Raw genomic sequence first — 27,039 nt, 5'->3', positions numbered from 1 at the left:
TCGGAGGGGAAGGCAAATATCCAGCATCCAGTCTGATGTGAGAGCGCGGAAAATAACAGCGCTTAGATCCCGGTATGCAATATCTACGGGAGTCGTAGCACGTTCATTTACAGCACAGCAACGTGCAAATGAGTGTTCACTCCGGACTGTGCGCATATTGGTGCAAAACAAAACGTCTTTCACTGACAGGAGAGTTGTGAAGGAGTGCTCCTGCTGCAGGGGTCTCACTCAAAGGGACACCAAAAGAGGAACTGTGTGACAAAATCAGGCAAATCCCAACAATAACAGGAAGAGGGTGTGCTGTTGCAGCTGTTGTGTTCAAGAGACACTTTGTTGTTATTATTATATGTTCTTATCATAATTGTTATTACTGAATATGATTTTTGTCAGAGAAGCCGGTGCAGTTTTTTCAACTTAAAAATAAGCCTCTTGTGTTCATTCGTTGTTTGTACAGCCAAACGTTGTGAAATGTATGTGAAATACGGTCCACATCCTGATCGGCATCTAACAATGTACGCAATACACTGAGTTCTCCAGGGGGTAAAAAACACGAAAAAGAAAGCCGAGTGTAGAGTTAGTTGACGAGCGCTTACCTCTCAGTGACAAGCTCCTCCATCACCGGCATGTGGCCTGCGGCGCCGACGCTCATGTGACCATAAACGCAGAGAACCCCTGCACACACAAATAGCACAATTAAGACCCTCGTAATCGTCTCAAATTAGGCGCCATTCTTAATGACGCGCACAAAAACAAATGTGCACAGTCAAGTGGACGGCATGAGCGTGTGGGAATTCTGCAAAGGCGTCGTTTAACGTCGCTGGCGGTTAAACAGATAACGAAGTCAACACAAGCGACTTTTACTACTCATTCAGCAAACGCAATCAACTGGTGCTCACGATCAAGCAAGCTTTTCGTGTTGGACCACCACCGTCACCATCTTACAGCGTCTCAATCGGGGGAGTTTATCCATCAACAACGGGCTGATTGAGGGTCGCTTTTAAAAATGTGTTTACTTCTGCTGCCTTGCTAACTATGGTAAGTATGGTCTATGGCAACTATGAATATTTATGAAAATGTGCTCAGTGCACAAATAAGAGGTTGCATAAAGGTTAAAGTTCACGTGTATAGAGCAGTGTGCCATGTAATAAAAGCACTTGGTGTTCTGTATGTGCTTGTCAGGGAGAGTCAGGCGTTATCTTCCATGCATACCGTACATCCGCACTAAATGATACCACAAGACACAAAAAGCACACAAGCATGATTTTTTTTAATCCGACGTTGGACTTTAAGTGGAGGGTTCAGCACTTTTCATGTAAGATCAGGTCAGATCAAATCTTCTTCCAAAAAGACACACACGCACACACGCAGGTAACCTTCCTACGTCTGTTTACGTTGTTTGAGGATTAACTGCAACATCACCAGATTTGGAAGAAGCTGACCCGTGGCTTCAAGAACCCATCCCCAAAGTAGCCTGTCTCGAGTCAGGGAAAGTGGCATTGGACGCACGTGCCGTATCAAATGTCTGGAAGAAGTGCATCCGATACTACCTTCTTCTTTTAGGGCATCACGACCACAACAAAGGCGTCTGCAGAGATGCGGGCTCTTCATCGGTCCGTTGTGGTGAAGAGGGAGCTGAGCCGAAAGGCAAAGCTCCCAATTTACAGGTCCACCTACCCCCACCTATGTTCATGAGATTTGGGTAGTGACCAAAAGGACAAGATCGAAGGTACAAGCGGCCGAAATGAGTGGGTGGCTGGGCTCTCCCTTCGAGGTAAGGTGAGAAGCACTGCCCCCCGGGAGAGACCCGGAGTAGAGGCGCTGCTCCTCCACAGTGAGAGGAGCCAGATGAGGTGGCTCGGGCATCTGGTCAGGATGCCTCCAGGACGCCTCCCCGGTATGAGGCCTCGGGGAAGACCCAGGACACTTTGGAGAGACGATGTCTCTCAACTGGCCTGGGAACACCTCGGCATCCGCCGGGAGGAGCTGGAAAGAAAGGGAAGTCAGGGCTTCCCTGTTAGGCTGCTGCCTCAGGATAAGTGGTACAGGATGGATGGATGGATAGGCGGCCCACCAGAAAGCAGAATGTTGGACTAGAAAGACACAGATGCTGAGGAGTGAGCCCCGGGGAACACCTGACTAGGGTCGGTCGGACGATATTGACGATATTACTGGATGTCATACATATTCTACATCATAGCACCGACGGAAGCAGACAGATTCCATTTGGCTCCACACTGTGACCCGCCACCACCGCCAACCACTCTGAGGTTCCATCAGACCTTCTGACATCTTGTGTAATGGAGGCCAAGGCATAATAGAAGTGCAGTAATGGGCCGGCCCGCTGAGAGAGTCCTGTCAGCTCTCATTGCGTCACGCCGGTGCTGCAAAGAGCTCACGTTTTTATGACCTGACTATTTTGGTGTTTGTTATTGAGACCCAACACTGGTTGCACTGCTTGGAAAGCTCCTGCCTGCACTGCAGGATGGCTGCAGCAACACAACCTCCTTTACAGCTTCCTGCTTACTCGTGTTTCATATTGAAAGACACATTCTAAACACACAAACAAGTGAACTTACAGTCAAACCTCCAAAGCGCAGCACGAGGCCTTTCTAAGCGACATAAGCGGTCGGCGACATGAGCGAAACAAGCCGTTACTTGCACATTTACCCGTGACTTTTACCAGGGATGTAAGAAGAATGGGCAATAATAAAGGATTTTTGTGAGTCTTCATATATTTGACACACGTATATAACCAAGCCGCCACGGTAATCTCGGTGTATGTTACGTACACATAGGCCTGTCACGATAACACATTTTGCTGGTCAATAATTGTGCTACAAATTATTGTAGATCATCGATACTGTTGGCATTTATTAGACCATTTTTCACTAATAATGTGACATACTTCCCTCAGCTCACGGTGATCGGTTTAATCTTTGTTTTATCATTTGTTGTGAGGACCATCGACTCTCTGCCGGTGTATGATAGTCAGGAGGACATTGTGGCCGCCTGTGCGAAACAAGAGTCTGGCTGATGTGCCAGGGTTCCTGTTGCAGGAGGAGCCGCTTCTTCCCAGGAAAACGTGGACGCAGGGGGACACGGGGTGGCAGACATGTGAAGCTCAAAGCCTGGCTGGCACTTTCTCCCGTGGTGGTGCGGTTCCCACATAATGCTCCGCGGGACTACGAGGATTGTTTTCGCCGCTTCATCTCTCGTGTTCCCCTTTTTCCCGTCACAAATGCGACATATCGCTTCGTCAGTGCTCATGCGCTCATTCTGTTTAAAACCAAAATATTCCCAAACCGGGGCAGTGGCAATCGCTTTAAAAACAATCGCTTCTGTGCCTTCGTTCATTCCTCACGAGGCTAACTTACTAGCACACTCTGGTCGGTGCCCACTCACTAGTAGCCCCGCCTTCACAAAGAGGCTGAAGGAGAGGACAGGAGGTCTCACTCTCTCAGTTCATTCCACTATAGAACCAATGCACACAGACACATGCAGAGTGAACCCTCTTGCCATCCTGGTGGTGTGGTACAGAGAAACGAGCAGATGAAACACACGCACACGTGCACATGTCAATATATCGAGGGCATCATAATTATCAACATGCTTGATTTTCCATCGATGGGTTGATCGAGTTATCAATTACCGTGACAGGCCTATGTACACCTGACATAAAATGCAGGTTGACCTGAACAGGAAGTCGCTGTGTGCACGTGTTAATGCTGCCTGGTAGTCTAGTATATCGTATAGCATCATACAGTAATTATGCTAACATTATGCTGAGCAGTGCTACAACACGTCAACATAAACTGACCTGTTTTTCATTGATTTTATGTAGAAAAAAAGCGGTCAAGCATGTATGTTGTCAGCTTTTTTCAATTATATTTTCACCTCATAAGAAAAATCGTAGTTGTCATTTATTTTGTATTTTTTGTCTTTACATTTTTTTTATTTTGTAGGTGTTGACCAACTTTTTTTCTTATATTTTTTAATGTTTAAAAAATGTTATATTTCATACATTTTTTTGTGGATTTTTTTTACATTTTTTTAATATATATTTTTTAAATTTTAAATTGTATTTGCTGGCTGTCAACATCAACCTTTTTATTATATTTGTTTAAAAAATATATATTATTTTTCGTTTTTATTTATTTATTTATTTTATTTAGCTTTTTTTTTTCTTTCACTGTCGAAGTCAACTTAAAAGGACAATATGCAACTCATGTCTAATCATACATTTTTTTTAATCAATTACCTTAATTCATTAAATTATCTTTACATTCATTTTAGAATTATATTTAAACAATATATTAATAATAATAATACATATTGATATTGTTATATATATGTATATATATATATATATATATATATATATATATATATATATATATTATATATAATCTATAGGCTGTATTATATTCTAAATGTATGATATATACATAATAAATTAATGATGTTAATGAATGTATTAATTAAATTTGACAGTTGGCGTTCACGGCGTGTCCGCGGCGCGTACAACCACGCAGTTTGCAGTCATGCTGTTGTTATGATAAGCTAGCTAACGTAAGTGTGCTAACTAGTGTGCGTGCCCGGGTTACATCGGCATACCCGAAGCGGGAGGAGGCGGGACATAATGCTAGCAGTACGTTTGAATGTTGGCGGCTGGAGGACGCCACTGCATGCGCTGCCTTTCACATCTTTTTACACTTGTGAAAGCCGTGTGACCGTATTGAAGATACCAGGAGTCCAAGCAGAGCTAAACGTCTGTTTATTCTCTCCTCTCGTCATTAAAGCTGCTGAATGAAAACGTCTGCCAAGTAGAGCCGAAGCTCATCAAATTTTAAACGTTTGGCTGCCAGCTGACAGTCTGGCCGCAACTCATCAGCACATGCCGGAAAATAAACTAACCCAATTGGGGTTCCAAAAAATCAGCATTCCCAACGCGTGCGGATAAAATATGGAATAAAACGCAAAAAGACAAGTCAATGAGGCCAACGTTAGCAGATGTGTACGTCACAGCGGTCCTTGTGCCACAAAACAGGTCAACACTTCCACCTAGTGGTCATGGCGAGGTACAGCGGGTCTCGAGCGTACTGATGCAACTCGCCCGTCCACCTCGGACTTATTTGTCACAGACGCTGCGTGTGATGAATGATGTGACTTTGGCATTGCCATGAATAAAGGCGTCAGTCACTACGTTTACGTGCAGTCACTACTCGGGTTAAGGTCAATATTCCGGTTTCGGAAACATTCGGAATGACCCGTTTACGTGCGTGACGTGACGACAACGTGTCGTGAGGTCCCACGTACGTTGGGATGCTTTAGCTGTTCAAGAATCTTCGTCTTAATTGGACAATGGAACGCTTCCACTCCATGTCCCATGGATGCTTGGAGAAGTTTCTGTAGAAGAAGAGCTCATCTCACACTTTTCTACTGATCTTCAGAGGCTCAGGGGTGCTTGAGTACGACCTCTACTGACCTTGAAAGATAGCAAAGCTCCTGTTTTCCTGCCACCTGAGAGCAAAGAGCTCGGCCAATTAGCATCCAAGCTAATTATTCACACTCCTACCGTCAGGCAGACGCTACAGGAGTTTGAAGTCCAGGACCACAAGGCTGGCAAACAGCTTTTACCCACAGGCCATCAGGCTCCTCAACGAAGCACTCGCACACGCCGCACGCAACACACGCACACACTCATAGCACTTTATCTATTTATTTATTTATTTATTTGTATTATTATTTATCTGTATTAATGTCTCTTCTGTTGTTGTTGCTTAATTTATTGGTATTTATGTTTATGTGTTTATGTTTCTTATGTTCTTATTCTTTCTTGTGTTTTCTTTCTTTTCTTGGGAGAATGAACAGAATAAGATTTTCATTGCATGGTATAACTGCTGTTTTACCATGCACATGACAATAAAACTCTCTTGAATCTTGAATCTCTTGAAGAGGGTCAGCTTGCTGATTGGGATTTTTCATGCCGATATCCATCTTTCCTCCTCTTGGGGGGTGGGAGCTGCATCCCTCCCCCCTCCCCAATTACCCGCCTGCCCCCGTGTTGTGAAGGCCAGCCACGTAACCAAAGCTCATTAAGCCCAACTTTCCCCTTCATCTGGTTTTCAGGGGCAGCAGAACTTAGCCTTCAGACCTCCCCCACCCCCCCATGGAAGAACAGATGAGTGTGTTTGCTTTATATGACAGCTGTAATCAAATGTGCCTGCCAGTTGGCTGGCTGGGGGGGTGACACAGCTGCCAGCTTTGTGGATGTGCAGGCTGCGACAAAGTGGACTGGGGGGGGGGCAGGATGGACCACTGTCATCCCATCCACAGGGGACACTTTCCCTGCTCTCCTTGGTAAAGTTTCCAAATGAATTTACATGCTAATTTCGCTTTGATGGCCTCCTCGGGGGCTCCTCTCACTTTATAGCACCATGGATGCGCCCCCACCCCCCACCTTTATTCAGTCCACAGACTGGACTTAGTGGATGGATGACAAAACCCGGTAGGACCACTTCTGCAGTTCTTCCATGGACTCGGTAACTCAGAGTATTTGAAAGTCCCGGCAGACGGCTCTCGCAACAAGATCTAGATGATTTGCATCTACTCTCGCTGCGATTTGAGTTGTCACGGGCGATGTCGACCTGCCTGCACGTTGTTTCCTAACGGGAATCAAATGCAAAGGCCGAAAACGATGCACAAGTTCAACTCGCTCGCCCTCGACTACAGTAAGTACATGGACGTGTCGTTCTGCTCCTGCGAGTCATTCATGAAAAGAAAAATCAGACTGGAAATAATCAACAAAGTCATAGAAATTGCAGTAAAAGAGCGGAGCAGAAGCGACGGCACGAGCAGGAATGATCAGTGTTAAATCATCATCATAGTCCTCCCACAACTGCTTCCTTCAAAAAAACACTTGTTTGACATTCAGAGGTCACGTGCATCCTTTTGGAAGAAAGTAAAGCTCTCCTCCGATTTCAGATCAACATTTGCAACAAAAGCGTAATGCTTAGATTACGTTCAGCTCCAGAACCCTCCCCTTCTCTCTTCAATTGCCGTTGTTAAGCCCGAAATACGCCTCGCACTTATTCATTCAACACATTTCCAGGATTGAAGGTGCAGCTCCTCACCACTTATCAGCGATAACGGAAGGTGACCGTCTCACAGCAACTGTGGTGCGTTCAAGGACCGCCGAACAAAGTGCAAAATCTCAACACACGATCAGTGAAGCATGAAAACAAAAACTGTCAAAATTGTAGGCTTTTACGCGGTACGTTGGACCTGCGTCATCATGTATTTCGAAACGATGACCGTCCCAAGATGACGGAAATCAGCTGCAACTGGAATGTGACACACGCACGGAGGCCGGTCGTGTGTATCGCAGGTGTCCACGGTGCGGCCTGGGGGTCACTGGTGGCCAACAGCCTTTTTTTTTGGCATATTTCAGAAATAAAATTTAACACACAAAAAAAAAAAAACAGCAAAAATGGCAAAAATACAGTAAAAAGGCCAAATGTAAAGAGAAGAAGCTGAAATGTTGGTACGTACACGTAAGACTAAAACAAAGCACTGTGTTTACATATGCAAAGGCTTTTTTTGCCTTTTTACAAATTAAATAATACATCAAATTCTCCAAGTGGCCCCCCGCATCCTTTGAGTTTCAGATTTTGGACCCCCCTGGTGTATGTGTTCATAAATACGTACCGTAAAGAAATCAACACATTGAAATACACCAGAAGTGTTTTCGGCTCCAAAGCAGCCTGCTGTCAAAGACAAAAAGACAAATGAAAGCATTCAAAATAATTAGAATTGTTCATCATTGTAATCATATATCATTAAAAATAATGTAAAAAATGTAACATAAAAAAACATTAAAAATATAGATTTTAAAATTAGACTTTTTTTCACTTAAAAATTACAAATAAAAAAAGAATCTGCAAACGTGCACAAATCCGCTGTGCTGCATTCCGCCGTACGCCAGCGCACCGCTTGAGGCGCAACACGTGGCTGTTACTGTGTCTTTTCCGGAAAAAAGACTTTCTTCAGGTTTTTCATTGGCTGAAAAGGCTTCGTTTGTTTTGGAAAATACATGGAAAGATTTCCAGATTTGTATTTTTTCAGAATTAATTCAAACTGTAAGATTTGTAAATTGTTTTCTTTTTTTATGTCACCATCATTATTATAATTATTATTATTATTATTATTATTATTATTATTATTATTATTATTATTATTATTATTATTATTATTATCATTATTATTATTATTATTATTATTGCAAGGTATTCAAGAACATCCTCCAAGGTACAATAATGGGGAGTTGCTGTGGATGAAAGCTAATCTGGTGGAGCTTCTTCTAAAATGAAATGAAACGTATCTGTGGCAAATAAACGTGCCTCAATAAATGAAGTTGCACAAGAAACACGAGACTTGAGCTCAGCGAGCAGCAAACGTTCGGCTTCCTCTTTCCTTTGCACCAACTCTTCCAAAAAGACGTTTATGAGCAGTGACTTGTGTGTTTATTGCACTGCCATCATCTTGATGGTCTTGGGGCACAATGGCCGCAGAGAAAAGATGAAGACTGGAGCCAAGAGTCCACGTCCTTGCCGGCATCATAAAGCATGTGGCAGATATCGGGTATACACTTTTGACTGCTGGTGTATATCCGATATCTGCCTGCCAGAAGATACCACATGCTTTATGATGCCGGGAAGGACATGACACGTACTCTAATCACCAGCAGTCAAAAGTTCGGAGGCACTTTGTTACGCTACTAAATGAAAAAGTGTCTTCAAACTTTTGACTGCTGGTGATTATAGTACGTGTCTGTGACGCAACTGAGAGCTGGAAATAATAAAAGCACAGAAAGGAGATAAAACAGACGGAAACAAAGTTGATCATCAACTGGAGTCAAACTTTGTCCTCCTGATGTGACGACTCACCCCTCACGTCGACATAAGCGGTTGTGGACAGCAACCATTAACAGAAGTTTTCTCTGTTGGAGCATTTTTCCCGTTTTTTTTATTGCCATTTTTGTGTTTTCATACGATATGTTATACTTTTACCTCATGGTGATTTGCTTCTACGTCTTGACCATAATAACAATAAAGTGTTCGCACAAGCACACCTTTTTATTCTGGTGGCTAACCGTTGGGAAAAAAAGGCATTTTGTTAGTCGCTGTAGTAGAAGCCAGGTTTTAATCCTGCCATGCTTTTATTTTGAAGCTTACTTAGAGGAAGTGACTGTGCATCTTTTGATGCCGTCTAACTACACACTAATTGCTGTTGTGGTTTTCATGATTTTAGTGATAATGACAAAGTGGCTAACTTCCTGGCAGCATGGCTAACTTCCTGCTAGCATGGCTAATGTCCTTGCAGTATGGCTAACTTCCTGGTAACATGGCTAACTTCCTGGCAGCATGGCTAACTTCCTAGCAGCATGACTAACTTCCTGGTAACATGGCTAACTTCCTGGAAGTATGGCTAACTTGCTGGCATCATGGCTAACTTCCTGGTAGCATGGCTAACTTCCATTTTGTTGGGTGGACTTCTCTCATGCACGTGTTTTTGGTGTTTTCTGTGTGTTATTGGTCGTTTGCAGCATTTTTGTTCTGCATTTGTTTTCAATCCTGCATTGTTTATGTGTTTGCAGCAAATAAAAAAATGCATGTGTTTCATTGGTTTTTTGGTTCTGGATGTTTTCTGTTTTTGTAGCGTTTGGACGTTGCTCAGTGTTTTGTCCCTGTTGGCCACCGTACCAAACATCGCTACTCTGCGTGCCTTTTTCATTTGACTAAGTGTTTTAATGAAGCCTTTCATTTGTGTTCTTTCTCCCGAGAGAGAGAACGCATCATTTGGCTGAAAGAAGAGGAGATTTTTAATAAAGCAGCACAACGTGGACTCATCCAAGGCAGAGATTTTAGCGTTTTAACTCAATAAAAGAAGCGAGTGTTTGGTGATTTATTTCCCCAAGGAGACACGCGATACTCAAACGAGCAAAAACATGAAGCCAGCAGAGTCCAAAATGCCGTCCGTTGTTATTGGTCCTCGGCATATTAAAAGCCAAAATGAAAGAAGTTGATGATTAATGAGATCCATCCATCCATCCATCCATCATCCATCCATGCATCCATCCATCCATCCTTCCATCCATCCATCCATCCATCCATCCATCCATCCATCCATCCATCCATGCATCCATCCATCCATCCATCCATCCATCCATCCATCCTTCCATCCTTCCATCCATCCATCCATCCATCCATGCATCCATCCATCCATCCATCCATCCATCCATCCATCCATCCTTCCATCCATCCATCATCCATCCATCCATCCATCCATCCATCTTGTCCTCACGAGGGTTGCGGGGGCTGCTGGAGCTGACCACCACTAATCTCTTCTCTTCCTTTCTTTTAGTGGTTCTTAAAGCCACAAAGTCGCCATCTGAAAGAACTTTAGTTTGGTGGCATTTCTGTGATCGGCTTTTTTTTTTTTCCTACAAAACTGAAACAACTGAATGAGCCTGCCCCCCCCCCCCCCAACCCCCGACTGCTGACTCCATGCCTTTTTCCACGAGGCATAAACAGCGAGCTGGAGTGTGCGTTAGCTTGGCGGGATGAGGATGCTATGTCAGGATGTGAGGAGCAAACCAGTGTTGACTCTGACTTTGCAAACTGAAAGGAAGACGACGCTCACGCTTGGTTGACCCGCGTGTCACACCACGCCGACCCCCGCCCTGCGCTAACTTACTTCACCTGCAGCTCATTCCTCTGCTACTGCGTCTACAAGCTCTGCTGCTGCAGCGCCTCCCAACGTCTTTCACCTGTGCCTGACTCCACAGCACTGCACGCCGCAGCTATGAACTCATCCCATACCAAAGACGTGTTTAGGCGTTTTTAAAAAATGAAAAGTCACCTTCGAAGCGAGCTACGGTTAGACACCAACAAAACATAAAGTTCAGGACGGAAAAAGGCTCTGTGAGAGAAATAAGATTAGCACGTGGAAAGACCGAGGTCATCCAACGTTTGACTTTGGGGGTGAAAACATCCTCATTTCAACTCAGCACGGTGATGGTGATGGTGATGGTGATGGTGAGGATGAGGAGGTGAAGGAGGAGGGGGAGGAGGAGGGGGAGGAGGGGGAGGAGGAGGGGATGCCAGCTGTCTTGTTGATTGATTGATTGCGTGAGCTAGAATGACATCCAGTAAACTTCCATCAAGGCCAAAACTATCTCATCAGGACCACAAGCTCCTCAATGTGGATTTTTATTCATTTATTTTAATTTTTTATTGTTATTTTATTTGTAATCATTCTTATTTTGTTATTTTCATTGTTACTTTCATTTTGATATATTGATTGTTATTTTTTATTATTCTTATTTTTATTACTTGTTTTATTTTTAGTTTGTTTTTTATTTTTAATCATTGCAATTTTTATTTTTTATTATTCATTGTTATTTTTGGTTAGTTGATTTTTTTTGCTATTTTTATTTTTAATCTATAGATCTATAGTATTTTTATTATTCATTCGTTTTTTACTACTATTTTATTTTTAATCGTTATTATTGTGTTATTTTTTTATTTTTATTGTTATTTTTATTATTTATATTTGGATTGTTATTTTTTTATCATTTTTATTTGTATTGTTAGTCAATTTTTTATTTTTAATCATTGCTATTTTTTTTTATAAATTTTATTTTTATTGTTCTTTTTATTATTTTATTTACTAATTTATTTTTAATCATTATTATTTTTATTTTTAAACTATTGTATTTTTATTGTTCGTTTGTTGTTTAATAATTGTTATTGTGTGTTTTTTTTATTGTTATTTATATTATTTATATTTGGATTGTTATTTTTTATTCTTTTTATTTTTAATCATTGCTACTTTTATTTTTATTATTCATTGTTATTTTTAGTTAGTTGATTTTTAACCATTGTTATTTTTATTTTTGATCTGTTTTATTTTATTGTTCTTTTTTAAATTTGATTTACTATTTTATTTTTAATCACTGTTATGGTGTAATTTTTTGTTTTTACTGTTATTTTTATTATTTATATTTGGATTGGTATTTGTTATAATTGTTATTTGTATTTTTAGTTAGTTTTTTTATTTTCATTTTTAATCATTGCTAGTTTTACTTTTATGATTCATTGTTATTTTTCGTTTGTTTAATTTTATTCTTCATCATTTTTATTTTATTTTTATTGTTGATTATTATTTTTATCAGTTCATTTTTAGTTGTTTTTTTTATGATTTATAATTGAATTCCTTGGCAATTCCGTATTTCCACTTGACTTTTCAGTGAATGTTTGAAAAACGAGACGGTGCCAATATAATCCAATATAATCCAATATAATCCAATATAATCCAACGTGGTCGTACGTCCACACATTCAATCGTATTTATTGGGAAACAAATATTCCTCCCCCATGAGGGAGTAAAAAAAACTATTTTCGGCTGTCATGTGCCTGCCCGGGCAGCAGGTGGCAGTGTGGCCCCTAAGTGTGACCTTCTTTTATCCACCCACGCCTCCCAGACTGTCAAGAGTTGGCTGACCGGAAAAAAGAAAAAGTAAAAACCTTCACGTTGGTGTGAGTGACACGTACAAGTCCAACCAAGCGGGTCGACAGTCTGCACGTGCGCTGCGGTGACGCCCGCTGCTGACGCCGACCTCGCCAAAACTAACTGAGGCGCTCCCTCTGACCTCCCCAGGCAAGATAAACAAAGCAGCAGCTAGCGCTGCGCCGCTGATGGCCTCACGACGGAATGTCGTACGTCATCCCGGCAGCGAGACTAACGGGCTCTCCTCTGGATGACGCCCGGGGCTCCTCCCGGGACGGCCATGTTTGGACCGTCCAACGGAGCGCCGTCACTGACGTTTACGTTTAAGACTAAACTACGCCCTTCTGCTGATTGATGTGCTTTTTTTTGTTTGTTTTGCACGTCTACGAAATGTTAGCATATTACACAAAGAAGAAAAGAAGGTGTTGTGTTCTGTGTCACCGCTAGAGGGCAGCGATGCCTGCGGCTTTACCACAGACACGTGCCAAACATCCACACCCACTCAAACAATTGGCTGTCTCAAAAGACACATTATATCAATATAAAATTTATAATACATTTAATTCATGAGTTCATAAATAATACATAATAAATTAACATACATATATTTTCTAAATTACAATTTTAAAACAAATAAGACAAATAAGACAAATATAATAATAAAATAAAATGAAAGGAAGGAAAGAAAGAAAGAAAGGAAAAAAATAGAAAATTACTTATTCTATTTAATTCAATGAATTCATTTAATTATGACTTTTATTTTACTAATATGTTTATTTCTATCATTTTTTTATTTCATTATTATTATTATTATTATATGATATTGCATTCATATTATTTAAAAAATTAAATAAAATTGTTAAAAAAATAAAACAATAAAATAATAAATATATACATATAAATAATAATATTTCTTATTTCTATTTCTATTTATTTATAATACATAAATATAATAATAATAATAATAAATAAAATAATAGAAATAAATGTATATTAAAATACATTCAATTTAAAACTAGGGAACTAGATATTTTGGATTTGTTCTAATTGTATTCTATCTGCATTTTGTCCTGCAGTGTCCAGACTTGAGGGATATTCTGTACTCCTGCTACACTTTTTAGAACGCAAACACTGTCTGACATCGCTTCATTAGGATATTAGTTTTCCTAACATGGAAGAATGAACAAGGAAACAGCTTTCATACACGCGCACACGCGCACACGCGCACACACTCCACCACCACTTGTGGCATGTTTACTCTGCAGGGGCGGCGATGCTATCGCTCATCCCGCCGCCTCCCGGCCTCCATGTTTATCTCCCGCAACCCAACAAGATCTCTTCCTCGCTTTTTTCTTTTACGGCGGGAGCGCCTGCAGACCAGGTTTTTGGTGTGCAATGCGTGTGCAATGCGTGCCCTCATGGCGGCCACCATCACGTCGTCGGGTGTTAAATGAAATGAAAATGTATTCCTCCGCTCCGCAGGTGAGCCATGCAGGCTTCAAACAGGTGTGGGAGTGTTGCCGTGGCAACCGCTGTAACGCCGCTTAAGAGGCATGTCATTAGCATGTTGGTCACGCGGAGGAGGGGGCGGTGAACCATAACTTCAGCAGGGGTGCCCCAAGTGCAGCTCAGGCGGGCCATTTTCCATCTGTTCTACAGAGCAGTGGAGGTGTACCTAATCAAGTGTCCAGTGAGCGTCTGCGCGAGCCGACGAGCAGCCGAGTGGAATAAACATCCAGCTCGCCACTGAGGGGCTCTTCACTTGCCCCCCCCACAGCCATCAGCCGGGGAAAAACACCCCATATATAACATAACAACCTTGAAACCAAGGCTGGCCAAAGTGCAGCCCGGTGGGCCACTGGCGGCCCGCGGCCGGCGGCACATCCGGAAATTTTAATTTAACAAGAGAAAGAAACTACAATAACAGCAAAAATGGAAAAATCAACAGTCATTTTACAAGAATAAAGTCAAAATATTAAGAAAAAGAAATGAATTAAAGCAATAATTTTAGGAGCATAAAGTTGAAATATAAAAAAAATTAAAAAACAAATCAAACACCCAAAAAATCATTTTAGTAGCATAAAGGTCAAACATGAAAGAAAACAGTCGTAGTCTAATGAGACAAAATTTTGCAATTTTACGAGAATAAACTCATAACATGAGGAAAAAGAATGTCATGTCAGTAGAATACAGTTGAAATATAAACGATAAATATGTTCTTTATTTAAAAGTTGGCATATTATGACAAAAAAATAAAATAAAGTCATTTTTGGAAAATTAGGCTGCGGAAAAAGTTATACTGTTACGAGATTGAGGTCAAAATATGATGGGAATAAAGTCGGAATGTTGCAGAGAGAACACTTACAGCAAGTTGAAATTGTTGGTTAAAAAAAACTAAAACAATAACAAACCCCCCCCCCAAAAAACAGCTCTAATTTTATGCAAATAAAGTCCAAATATTAAGAGAAAAAAAAGTCGTATTCAAACAAGGAAAAATGGCGCAATTTCATAAGAGTAATCCCGTAATATTATGAGGAAAAATAATGTCATTTTATCATACATAGTTAAAATATTAAAAATATATATTATTTAAAAGTTGTAACATTATGAAAAAAAATGAAAAAAAATTTCAATTAAAATCCAAATATTATAAAGTCATAACATTATGAGAACAACATTTACAAAAAGAAAGTTGACATAAATTGTAAAACAAACAAAAAAAAAACAATAGCAGAAATGTAAAAATGTAAATTTTACAAGAATAAAGTCAAAATATTGAGGGGAAAAAAAGTCCTATTACAACACAAAAAAGTTGCAATTTTATAAGAATAAAGTTGTAATATTATGAGGAAAAATAATATCATTTTAGTATACATAGACTTGAAACATTAATGGAAAAATTATTATTGAAAAGTTTTAATACGATGAAAAACATAAAAAAATAAAGTTGCAATTTTTTGAAAATTAGGTTGGAGAAAAAGTTACAATATTATGGCAATAAAATCTAAATATTACGGGAATAAAGTCATAATATTACGAGAAGAACATTTCCAAGTATAAAGTTGAAATAAATGCCAACAACATTTAAAAAACAGCTGTAATTTTATAAGAATAAAGTCAAAATACTAAAAGAAAAAAGTCATATTGTAAACAGGAAAAAAGCTGCAATTTTATGAGGATAAACTCATAATATTATGACCAAAAATAATATATATATATATATATATATATTTTTTTTTTTTTTTTACTTTTTAAAAGTCATAATATTATAAGAAATGAACAAAGTTAATTTTTGGGGGAAAATTAACTTGAGGAAAAGTTCAGTCAAAATATTCTGAAAAGAACATTAAAAAAGATTATTTAAGAAGAAATTTGAAATACTGTGAAAAAAAACAGCAAAGATGTGAAAGAAAGAGCAACGAGTGAAGTTGATATGAATAATATGGTTTTGCACCCACATGACAAAGCTGAGATGAAACCATAAATAACTTGTTAGCATATCTTCATGTGATGCTTTACAAAACATCCGAGTGGCAAAGTTGCATCCTTTCATTTTTCACTATGTGGCCCTCGCTGGAAAAACCTTTGGACAAAAAGGCGTTCGCTCCCGTTTGTGGACTCGTGTCCTATTTGGCTTCCTTCTGCTCTGTTTGGCTTTTCAGGTCTGATGCTAAAAGCTCCACTTTTGTGCCCTTGAGCGAACATCCACTCAGCGATGGAGAGCAGATCATGGATCATGGATCATGGATCATGGATCATGGATCATGGATCATGGATCATGGATCGACATGTGACCTTTAAAACTTAGTGGCTGCGCACGTTGGCGTCTTTATTGGCTTTTCCTTACTTTACTGCTGAGGTCTTGAGAGCCCTTTTATAGCAGTAAACTTACATAATATTGAGACAAAAGTCACTGTGTGAGCTACTGTGCTAATATGCTAACAGTGCAAACATGCTACAAACTATCAGCTAAATGCCAGCGTGGGCTTCAGTAATGTTTTCCTCAGGAATCCCGATCGACCTGATGGGCTTTCACTCCGCCCAAATTAGCATGGCCGTGGCGGCATTTGATAGACACGCAGGCGTCACGGGTCACTTGACGCATCAATAAAAAGCTTTCCGGCTCATCCGGTCTCGCAGACCTAAAAATGCGGCTCATTTGCGCAAAACTGTCAACAAAAACACACTTCAGACTGAACAGCTGCTTACAAAAAGAGACAATGCAGGGGTGGGGGGGGGGTGAAACAAGACTATGTCTATGTTGGTGTTGGAATGGTTGGAATCTGTTGAGAAATGTGAAAGTAGTTGCTTTCTGGAAAAATGGGAAAAATCTGAGTAGGTCCGAATGAGGTGAACAATTTGATACTTGAGCAGTTTGAATCAGTTGAAAGATGGAGGAATAAGAAGACAAAAAACGGCGGAATAATAAATTGATGAAAAAACATCCATCCATACATCCATACATCCATACATCCATTCATCCATTCATCCATTCATCCATTCATCCATCTTCTACTGCTTATCTGAGATTGGGTCGTGGGGCAGCAGCCTAAGCAGGGAGGCCCAGAGAGACACTTCACTTCCCACAATGCAATTCTTCTTAAAAGGCCAGACTCGGCCTGTAACAGCGTTCATATGCTGTAAAAAAAAATGTTAAAAAGCACTAAAATTGCACACAAAAAAATCTGCAAAACAGAAAGTCCACGAAAGGAATGTTCGTGACTCAATTACTTTTATAGGAAAGTAACTAGAAACTATAACTCATGACTTTTTTAAGTAATTTGCCAAACATTGAAGACAACTAACTAAATGGTAGTAGTAGTAGTAGTCATAGTAGTAGTAGTAGTAGTACTAGTAGTAGTAGTAGTACTAGTAGTAGTACTAGTAGTAGTCATAGTAGTAGTAGTAGTCATAGTAGTAGTAGTAGTAGTACTAGTAGTAGTACTAGTAGTAGTCATAGTAATAGTAGTAGTCATAGTAGTAGTAGTAGTACTAGTAGTAGCCATAGTAGTAGTAGTAGTAGTAGTAGTAGTACTAGTAGTAGCCATAGTAGTAGTAGTAGTAGTAGTAGTAGTACTAGTAGTAGCCATAGTAGTAGTAGTAGTAGTAGTAGTAGTACTAGTAGTAGCCATAGTAGTAGTAGTAGTAGTAGTAGTATGTTGGGGATGGTTGGCATGAGACGGCCGAGTGTTCATCAAGGAGAGTAAAGTAGAAAAGCGCGTAGTCGTGCGTGAGCGTGATTGGAGGTGAAGGCCGAGACTCCAGCAGCCTGCAGCCTGCATGCATAAAAGATGAGACACGAGCATTTCGGGGATTTAGTCTTGGAGGAAGTACAAGCGGAGCAACTTCAGCTCCGATAACTTCACATCTAAAAACGCTCCGGTGAAGACTGGTTGTCTTCTGAGACACGGGAAGATGATCCGAATGTTGACTCATGCTCGGCGTCCACGAAGTGATGACGCAAGTGCGCAATAAAAAAGGTGACTTTTCATGCGGTTTTAAGCCATAAAAGCGGCCACAAGGTGGCAGAAGAGCATTCGATGAGAGCTCGGCATGGATCTTTTGCATGCATTAACACGCTCGACAGGAAGGAGGAAGTGAGAGAGCGTGGAGGAGTGTAGCGTGCAGAAGGTTACGCATTACGCATGCACATGCACACACGCGCACGAACACGCGTGCGCACACACAGTTCAGTTCCAAATGTGAAAATTGTAAATAGTTCGTGGTGATTTATTTGTAAAAAAAATGTTATTTTGATGTAAAACAACCCTTTTTGGGTTGTCTATGTTGTGGTGCAGTTAGATATTTGAGCTGTCACAAAAGAAAAAAATGTTGTACTGTACAGAACAGGAAGTAAAAAAAAACAGCAACAAGAAACTCATGGCTTATTTAGGTCTTCTATGTCTTATTTGTCTTATTATGTGTACTATATTGGGTTGTAGGAGCGTAAAGTTGACTATAGGGCTGTTATTTCATGTCTAGAGGGCTCTAATGTTCAAAAGTGTATTTAGAAGGTCGTAAACAGGTTTTCTATGTCTTATTTTCTCTTATTATGTGTACTATATTGGGTAATAGGAGTGTAAAGTTGACTATAGGGGTGTTATTTCATGTCTAGAGGGCTCTAATGTTCAAAAGTGTATTTAGAAGGTCATAAACAGGTTTTCTATGTCTTATTTTCTCTTATTATGTGTACTATATTGGGTAATAGGAGTGTAAAGTTGACTATAGGGGTGTTATTTCATGTCTAGAGGGCTCTAATCATGTTAAAAAGCATATTTAGAATCATATTTTAAAAAATAATGCTAGTTTTTAATTCGTGCGAGTATTTGAGCTTGCAAAGAATCAGTTGTGTGTGTTTGTGCTACAAATTTGCACTTTTTTGTTCCTCTTACAAATTGTTCCCGTCTGCCAGGGTGGTCAGTGAGCAGCAATAAATGCGGTTCCGTGAGTATTTGCATGCGTTTGCCTTTCTAGTGGCACGGAAAAGGGAATTAGGAGAGGAAATGGCAACGCTGTGTTTTATTGGTGCAAAGCCATTTGGGGACGTGCAATACAGGTACAGTATGTGTGCATCGCAGGGTCACATCTGAGACCACACACGCACAGACACACACGGTGACATAACGTGACCTAACACGTTGTCATGAAACGTCTCAGGTTTGTTTCGGAGCCAGTGAAGTTGTCAGAACTCAAACGCAACCTTTGTGCTCGGTGACGGGGCGCCTGAGGTGGAGCACCCAAAATAACTCCTGACGCTCCGCACTCGCTCCTGCGCTCGTCCTTCAGACGTCTTCCCGTCCTCTGGGTGAACCCTTTCTGCCTTTCGTGTTTACTAGCGTTTGTCTTTGCGGCCTCACCCACTAAGCTTGACATGATTGAACCACTCCAACAAGACAATAGTTCCCTTCATGCACCGGAGGCCAATAAAAGACAGAAACAAAGACTCTTTTCACTGCCGCCACCCTAGTAAAGATACAGTATGAAACAACTAAAGCAGGGGTGTCAAAAGGTTTCCAGCGAGGGCCGCACAGTGAAAAATGCAAAGATGCAACTTTGCCACTTCGGTGTTTTTCACATGTAGACATGCTAACCAGTTAGAAATATTTCACCTCAGCTTTGTCCCACAGGTGAAATGCTACTAAAATGACCACATTTGTCCAGTTTATTCTCGCAAAATTGCTACGTTTTTTCTCTTACTATTTTGGCTTTATTCTTGTGAAGTTTCTGCTGTTGCTTTTTTCACCCAAGAAACTCAATTTACCTGTGTGTCACAAAAAATATATAAAACATTCCGTATTTTCCGGACTATAAATCACACTTTTTTTCATGGTTTGGATGGTCCTGCGACTTATACTCCGAAGCAACTTGTTATTATAGTTTTTTTTCACGCTGACAGCCACGAGAGGGCGCTCTGGGCTTGTGTGCCAGTATCTGAAAATGTACAAGGTAAACATCAACTTATAAAGACAAGAGAAAGACGGAACACAAAGGCCACCAAAAAGAGATCATATTCTGCAGATCACAAGCTTCAAGAAAAGTAGTTAATATAAACTTTTAATACGTTACGTTAACATACCACAGAGAGTAATAAAATCCACTTTGTGTCAAAAAGGTATTTATGACATGTCTTGATTGATTTATGACCCCCTGTCATAAAAGTTTATGACATGCCCCTCCCCCCCACCCCTCACCCCCCAACATCAAAGCGTTTTCACACCTATGTGACGAAGATCAAAGCGTTTTCACACCTACGTGACATGTTTATGACAGGGCAATAAAACAATAAAAGTTTATGACGGGCCAATAAAACAATAAAACATCAAAGCGTTTTCACACCTATGTGTCAGGGATCAAAGCATCAGGAAGCAATAAAAGTTTATGGCATACCAATAAAACAATAAAAGTTTATGGCATACCAATAAAGCAATAAAACAATAAAACATCAAAGCATCAGGAAGCGGACATGCGGAAGTCATAAACGGACATCTGGAAGCCATAAAACATCAAAGCGTTTTCACACCTATGTGTCAGGGGTCAAAGCATCAGGAAGCGGACATGCGGAAGTCATAAAACAAACAAACAATCATAAAATCATTCCCACGTGACTGTGTTTTCTTCCGGCTGCGTGTGGGGGAAGCCCCCATTCCCATACCCCTCCTTTCCTAACGACCCCCCCCTCCACCCCCACCACCCCCAAGACATCCTCCGGCCTTATCTGGGTGTGTCTCAGCATGTGTGACTGGGGCCCCCAATACCGCCCCCGCCGGCCTGTCTGTGTGTCAGGTTGTGTCTCAAACATGTAGTTTTCTCATTGAAACAATACAAGTAATACTGCTAAAACAGTCAAAACATTGCATCCTGAGCTCACACGTCCCCATTCAAACCATTTCAATCAGCCAATTGCAAAGACAGTCAAAACACTGAAAAGACTTTTTTTCCACATTCTCATTGAAACAATAGAAATAATACTGCTAAAACAGTCAAAACATTACAACCTTAGCTCACACGTCCCCATTCAAACCATTTAAATCCGCCATTTGCAAAGACAGTCAAAACACTGAAAACACTTTTTTTACCATAGTCTCATTGAAACAATACAAGTAATACTGCTAAAACAGTCAAAACATTACAACCTTAGCTCACACGTCCCCATTCAAACCATTTAAATCCGCCATTTGCAAAGACAGTCAAAACACTGATCAAAACAACAGTCAAAACACTGAAAACACTTTTTTTCCACATTCTCATTGAAACAATAGAAATAATACTGCTAAAACAGTCAAAACATTACAACCTTAGATGCCAGTCTTTGTACTACAGCTATTTTGTTAAAAATTATATTTTCTTAAAAAATATCATGATTACCTGTCAGCCGTCCATCCACCAGTCTTGTTTCTTCAATAGCAAAGTACAAATGACCCATCTAGGCCACTCCCTCCTACATCTAGAACACTCCCCCCAACCGGCCGATAAAGGTCATGGGCTGAGGAGGTGGGGGTAAAGGAAGGAGGCGTGACTTTGTTATTTACTTTAGAACGTGAGTAATATCTTAAAGGGCGTTGATGGGCGTGGCGAACGTGTTGGGGGTGTGGAAATGTGTGAGATGTCTTATATAACGAGGGGTGTTTGAGTCAAACTATGAGTGATTGTTCGAAAAAAAATGGCGGTGTTCAGGAAAAAGAGTCTGCATCTTGACGGGGGACGCCTGGTGGTTTGTGAGTTTAGAGGCATGGGAGTAGTCCCCTTTGTGGATCTATACAGTCATGAATATATGGAACCAGAGGTTACGCAGCTGAGAATCTATTCTACTGAATTTGAAAAACTGAAGAGCTCCATTCAAGATTTCATCGTTTACATGCAACATGTGCACGACCAAGGGGATGTAGGACTTACGAGAATGTTGCCAAGTGTAGCGGTGAGAACGGATTCGCTACTGCGTGAAGAGGGTGGATCTTTTCTCGTCGATTGTTCGAGATCACACATCTGGCTGCTGGTCAGATATGCCACCTCTGCTGCTAATACTGCCAGACCAAGGACAGTTCTGGAGAAAGAGCGGGATTTCCCAATTCACCTTGCGTTCAAGGCGGTAGACTTCCCAAAGCTGGCTGATCTCTTGAAAGAAATTAGTTTGTTTTTCACTCAAGACAGTGTGAAGCGGAGGCATGCCCTGCTGGGGAAGAGGTTAACCACTCGAGCTGAAGACAATGTTGGAAGACAGAAGATGACTAGTGATAAGAGGCGAATAAATCCGATCACCGTTTTTGACAGAGAACTGGAGGTTGATGGTTTGGTCGGAAGAGGGCCTGTTTGTGAATTAGAGACTGATTCCGTGTGATTCTATCACACATGCTGGGCTCCACCTTCTACAAAGACCTACCAGAGCCCAGCCTACCAGTACCGCCTCCCACAACCATCGTCTCTTTGGGCGAGAGGCCTACAATATCCTGCAGACTGTGTACGGATTTTATCAAGCCTAGAATTAACATCCCTGCGTGCTTTTCTCTATGTAAATGTTGATCATTCAGTTTTATATCAAGGTTTAATGCTTATTAAGTAAATAAAATATACATTTGAATGTGGTGTTGTGTATTTTTTTTTTTTGCCTCTCCCACCCCCCTGATCGTGTGTGCGTGCGTGCGTGCGTGCGTGCGTGCGTGCGTGCGTGTGTGTGTTAAAGTGTTACTTTTATTTATTTATTTCCAAACACAGTACCGGTATACTGCAAGTACCCAAATACAAGAATGTACTATATTCAATTTATTTATTTATTTCAAACTCAGTACCAGTATACTGCAAGTACCCAAATACAAGAATGTACTATATTCAATTTATTTATTTATTTCAAACGCAGTACCAGTATACTGCAAGTACCCAAATACAAGAATGTACTATATTCTATTTATTTATTTATTTCAAACGCAGTACCAGTATACTGCAAGTACCCAAATACAAGAATGTACTATATTCTATTTATTTATTTATTTCAAACGCAGTACCAGTATACTGCAAGTACCCAAATACAAGAATGTACTATATTTTATTTATTTATTTATTTCAAACGCAGTACCAGTATACTGCAAGTACCCAAATACAAGAATGTACTATAGTTTATTTATTTATTTATTTCAAACGCAGTACCAGTATACTGCAAGTACCCAAATACAAGAATGTACTATATTCTATTGATTTATTTATTTCAAACGCAGTACCAGTATACAGCAAGTACCCAAATACAAGAATGTACTATATTCTATTTATTTATTTTGAAACGCATCAGTCTTTGCCCCCTTTACCTAGTCTTTGTGAAGCTTTGATCAACAGGGCTCCTCTTGGAACTTCTTCTCCTGGCTTGTTTGTCATGAATGAACATCCTGACTCGGGTCCATTTGGTGTGACTTCTCTCGGGAGTCCATCCTGGCCGCATCTCCATTTGGTCTGCTTTCTTATGTTAAAATGTTTTGCATCTCAGCATGATGTATTGGACTTGTAGAGCTTTCCTCACACAGCCATGCTATCCCTGCAGCGTCTTATCTTTTAATCAGCACTCTAGTGTTATGAAGGACTAAAGGAAGGTAGACTTGCAACCATTTGGGCTCTGTTAATAAAAATAAAAAGTCTAGAACATACTGTATAAAGGTGATCTAAAACAATAGATAGTGACTTTGTTAGGTATGTGTCCTTCTGAAAGCCTTTCCTACAAAGGAGTGTCTTGATTGAAAAGTGTGAATGTTGGTCATTAGCAAACCTGATTGTCCTGATGCATACATTTGACATTACAGGGCCAATTCCTCCCCCTAAAGTGGATGCAAATACTGTACATACTGTATGTTGGCTAACAGAAAGACACACATATACTGTTTACATATGACCAATATTATATTTATTGTCACTATGTATCTATTGCGCTTAATGCACCCGGAAAGATTGGTTAGAGGTTGTTATTATTGTTATTCATTGTCTAGTTGTGCAGATATGATGTTTTGTATGAGTTCTATTAATTATTTTCATTGTGTCCTTTTTAATCACAGTTAATTAGTACATATGTGTACTATTCATTTTGACTTCTCTTTTACTTCTTTCTTCATTTTTTCTTTTTATTACAGTTACAACACGGCGTTCAAGGGGTTGGTAATGACACAATATATGCATGCTACCCATGCAAGTACTGATATGATGCTACTTCAGTTACACATTTGGCAAATACATAACTAGCAGCAACTTTAAAGGTTCTTTCAGTTAGATATGCGTATGTGCCTGATAGGACAGGATGCTCCATTTGTTGTATAATGTATAATCATGCCATTCACTCAGAAGGGGTCGTAAGCACAATACGCTTTTTTATTTATTTAATTTCCAAACACATCGCCGGTATACTGTAAGCATTCAAATACTAAAGCAGAGACATTATTTGATAAAAAAAACAAACCAACAAACATGCCCTGACTTGTCTCCAGGACATGGGGGGGGCCTCAGGAGGCAGGCTATGCTTCCTCAATCTCCACCCCCTTTCGACAGATACCCGAAAAACCATCCGCTGTACTCACAACATTCTACAACCATTTGGGCTCTGTTAATAAAAATAAAAAGTCTAGAACATACTGTATAAAGGTGATCTAAAACAATAGATAGTGACTTTGTTAGGTATGTGTCCTTCTGAAAGCCTTTCCTACAAAGGAGTGTCTTGATTGAAAAGTGTGAATGTTGGTCATCAGCAAACCTGATTGTCCTGATGCATACATTTGACATTACAGGGCCAATTCCTCCCCCTACAGTGGATGCAAATACTGTACATACTGTATGTTGGCTAACAGAAAGACACGCATATACTGTTTACATATGACCAATATTATATTTATTATCATTATGTATATATTGTTAGAGGTTGTTATTATTGTTATTCATTGTCTAGTTGTGCAGATATGATGTTTTGTATGAGTTCTATTTATTATTTTCATTGTGTCCTTTTTAATCACAGTTAATTAGTCCATATGTGTACTATTCATTTTGACTTCTCTTTTACTTCTTTCTTCATTTTTTCTTTTTATTACAGTTACAACACGGCGTTCAAGGGGTTGGTAATGACACAATATATGCATGCTACCCGTGCATTCTGTATGAAATCCTACAGAAGTACTGATATGATGCTACTTCAGTTACACATTTGACGAATACATCACTAGCAGCAACTTTAAAGGTTCTTTCAGTTAGATATGCGTATGTGCCTGATAGGACAGGATGCTCCATTTGTTGTATAATGTATAATCATGCCATTCACTCAGAAGGGGTCGTAAGCACAATACGCTTTTTTATTTATTTAATTTCCAAACACATCGCCGGTATACTGAAAGCATTCAAATACTAAAGCAGAGACCTTATTTGATTTAAAAAAAAACAAACCAACAAACATGCCCTGACTTGTCCCCTGGACATAGTGGGCCTCAGGAGGCAGGCTATGCTTCCTCAATCTCCACCCCCTTTCGACAGATACCCGAAAAACCATCCGCTGTACCCACTACATTCTACTGTCATCTGGAACTTGATTGAGAGAAGGAGACTCTTTTTTCCCCCAACCCCTATTTAATTCAACATGGCGCAGCAGAGGTCTTCAGGTAATATTCACCCTTTACTGATTACCACAAACCCATCATCCATCATTGGAGAACATTCCTATCATAAGAAATTCCTATGTAAAACACTATTGTCTAAACATTGACTAATATCTGTTTTTAAAGAGTGTTCATTAGATATAGAATATCATGTGTCGATATATATGTACTGTATGATATAGATTTCCTTTTCATCTCTGACATTATCTTAAAATATGCTTGATACTACTGTATTGCCGGGCAAATTCGTAAGACTACTGGTAAACAACAGATGCATCACCCATAGCAAAACATACTTTCTCATCAATACAGTTAATCTTGTTGTTTTATTTCTAATCTCATTATTTTCTTTATAATCATACAGGAATCATCAAGGATCCACACAATAAGACGGCTGAATGCACCAACCTCGACAATGTCCCTACAACTTGGGGTTATGCCCACAATGAATCGACCTACGTGCCCGTTTATCGGCACGACGACGTAACCCCGTCTGAAGACGTTGGAAGGGCGACAAGATTCACTGCAAACATCATCACCCTCTTCCAAACCTTACTGAACAAATGTTTGAATCAGGTAGCGTGGGAAATAGCACGATCTGAATGCAACGGCTGCATCATAGAACATCCAAGCCAGTTGCAGCATTCCTGTCTCAATGAACGAGGAAGTGTCATTTACATCAACCACTACAGCAGGGTAGTTGACAGCGTTTTCCGTCCTACCCTGACAACCGCACTTCAGCAGCTGTCATGTGTAGAACCAGGATACGTTGTTATAAGTACAGAGAGACTTCTTGGTGCTGCCGAAGTAATAATACACCACCTGATGGAGAAAGCATGCTTTGGTCGCACTCAGGACGACGATGAGGAGCAAGGAAACGAGCCCTCACATAGAAAAATATCCATGGCTTTCTTGACATGGTTACACTAAAAACCATGTGTCTTCTTTTGTTTTTATTAACTTTTATATCTCTTTTATACAAAAATGTACATTTTTATATGTAGGATTACCTCACTTATGTACTTCAAATGACACATTTATTCCTTTGTTTTATCCTGTCACGGTTAGGTACTGCAATGGGGGGCGCTACTGCTCCAACAGCCTGTTTCCCGCCCCCCACTTCCTGCTCAGCCATGGCTGCTAATTGTCCATTGTTTTTCCGAGACTGCGTACACGCGTGCGTTCCTGTGCTTTCCCCTTTGTTTCTTTTTTTCCTGGCTCAAACAACAATTGTTAAGTATATAGATTTTTTTCTGCGTGTTTGCGTGTGTACAGTTTTTGCTGGTTGGTGTTCTTATATTTTTGGGTGAAAAAGCATCATTTATATCCAAGGATGGAGACCACCTTTAATCGTCAATAAAAG

At 40.1% G+C, this 27,039-nt stretch overlaps 1 protein-coding gene across 4 annotated transcripts in view; it reads right to left on the bottom strand.

Annotated features, from left to right (window-relative positions):
* htr4 (5-hydroxytryptamine receptor 4) overlaps window positions 1-27,039 on the bottom strand; it is a 107,541-nt gene that overhangs the window by 65,499 nt on the left and 15,003 nt on the right. For all 4 annotated transcript variants that reach the window (XM_054791737.1, XM_054791738.1, XM_054791736.1 and 1 more), the window contains exon 2: window positions 594-672. In XM_054791737.1, the coding sequence (XP_054647712.1) occupies window positions 594-649 (56 nt within the window). In that variant the 5' untranslated portion in view covers window positions 650-672. The remainder of the gene's footprint in view (window positions 1-593; window positions 673-27,039) is intronic.

Source organism: Dunckerocampus dactyliophorus, chromosome 11 (genome assembly GCF_027744805.1).
Source record: "Dunckerocampus dactyliophorus isolate RoL2022-P2 chromosome 11, RoL_Ddac_1.1, whole genome shotgun sequence".
NCBI lineage: Eukaryota > Metazoa > Chordata > Actinopteri > Syngnathiformes > Syngnathidae > Dunckerocampus > Dunckerocampus dactyliophorus.
The sequence above is the reverse complement of the archived record's forward strand: the minus strand, read 5'-3'. Positions and strand labels throughout refer to the sequence as shown.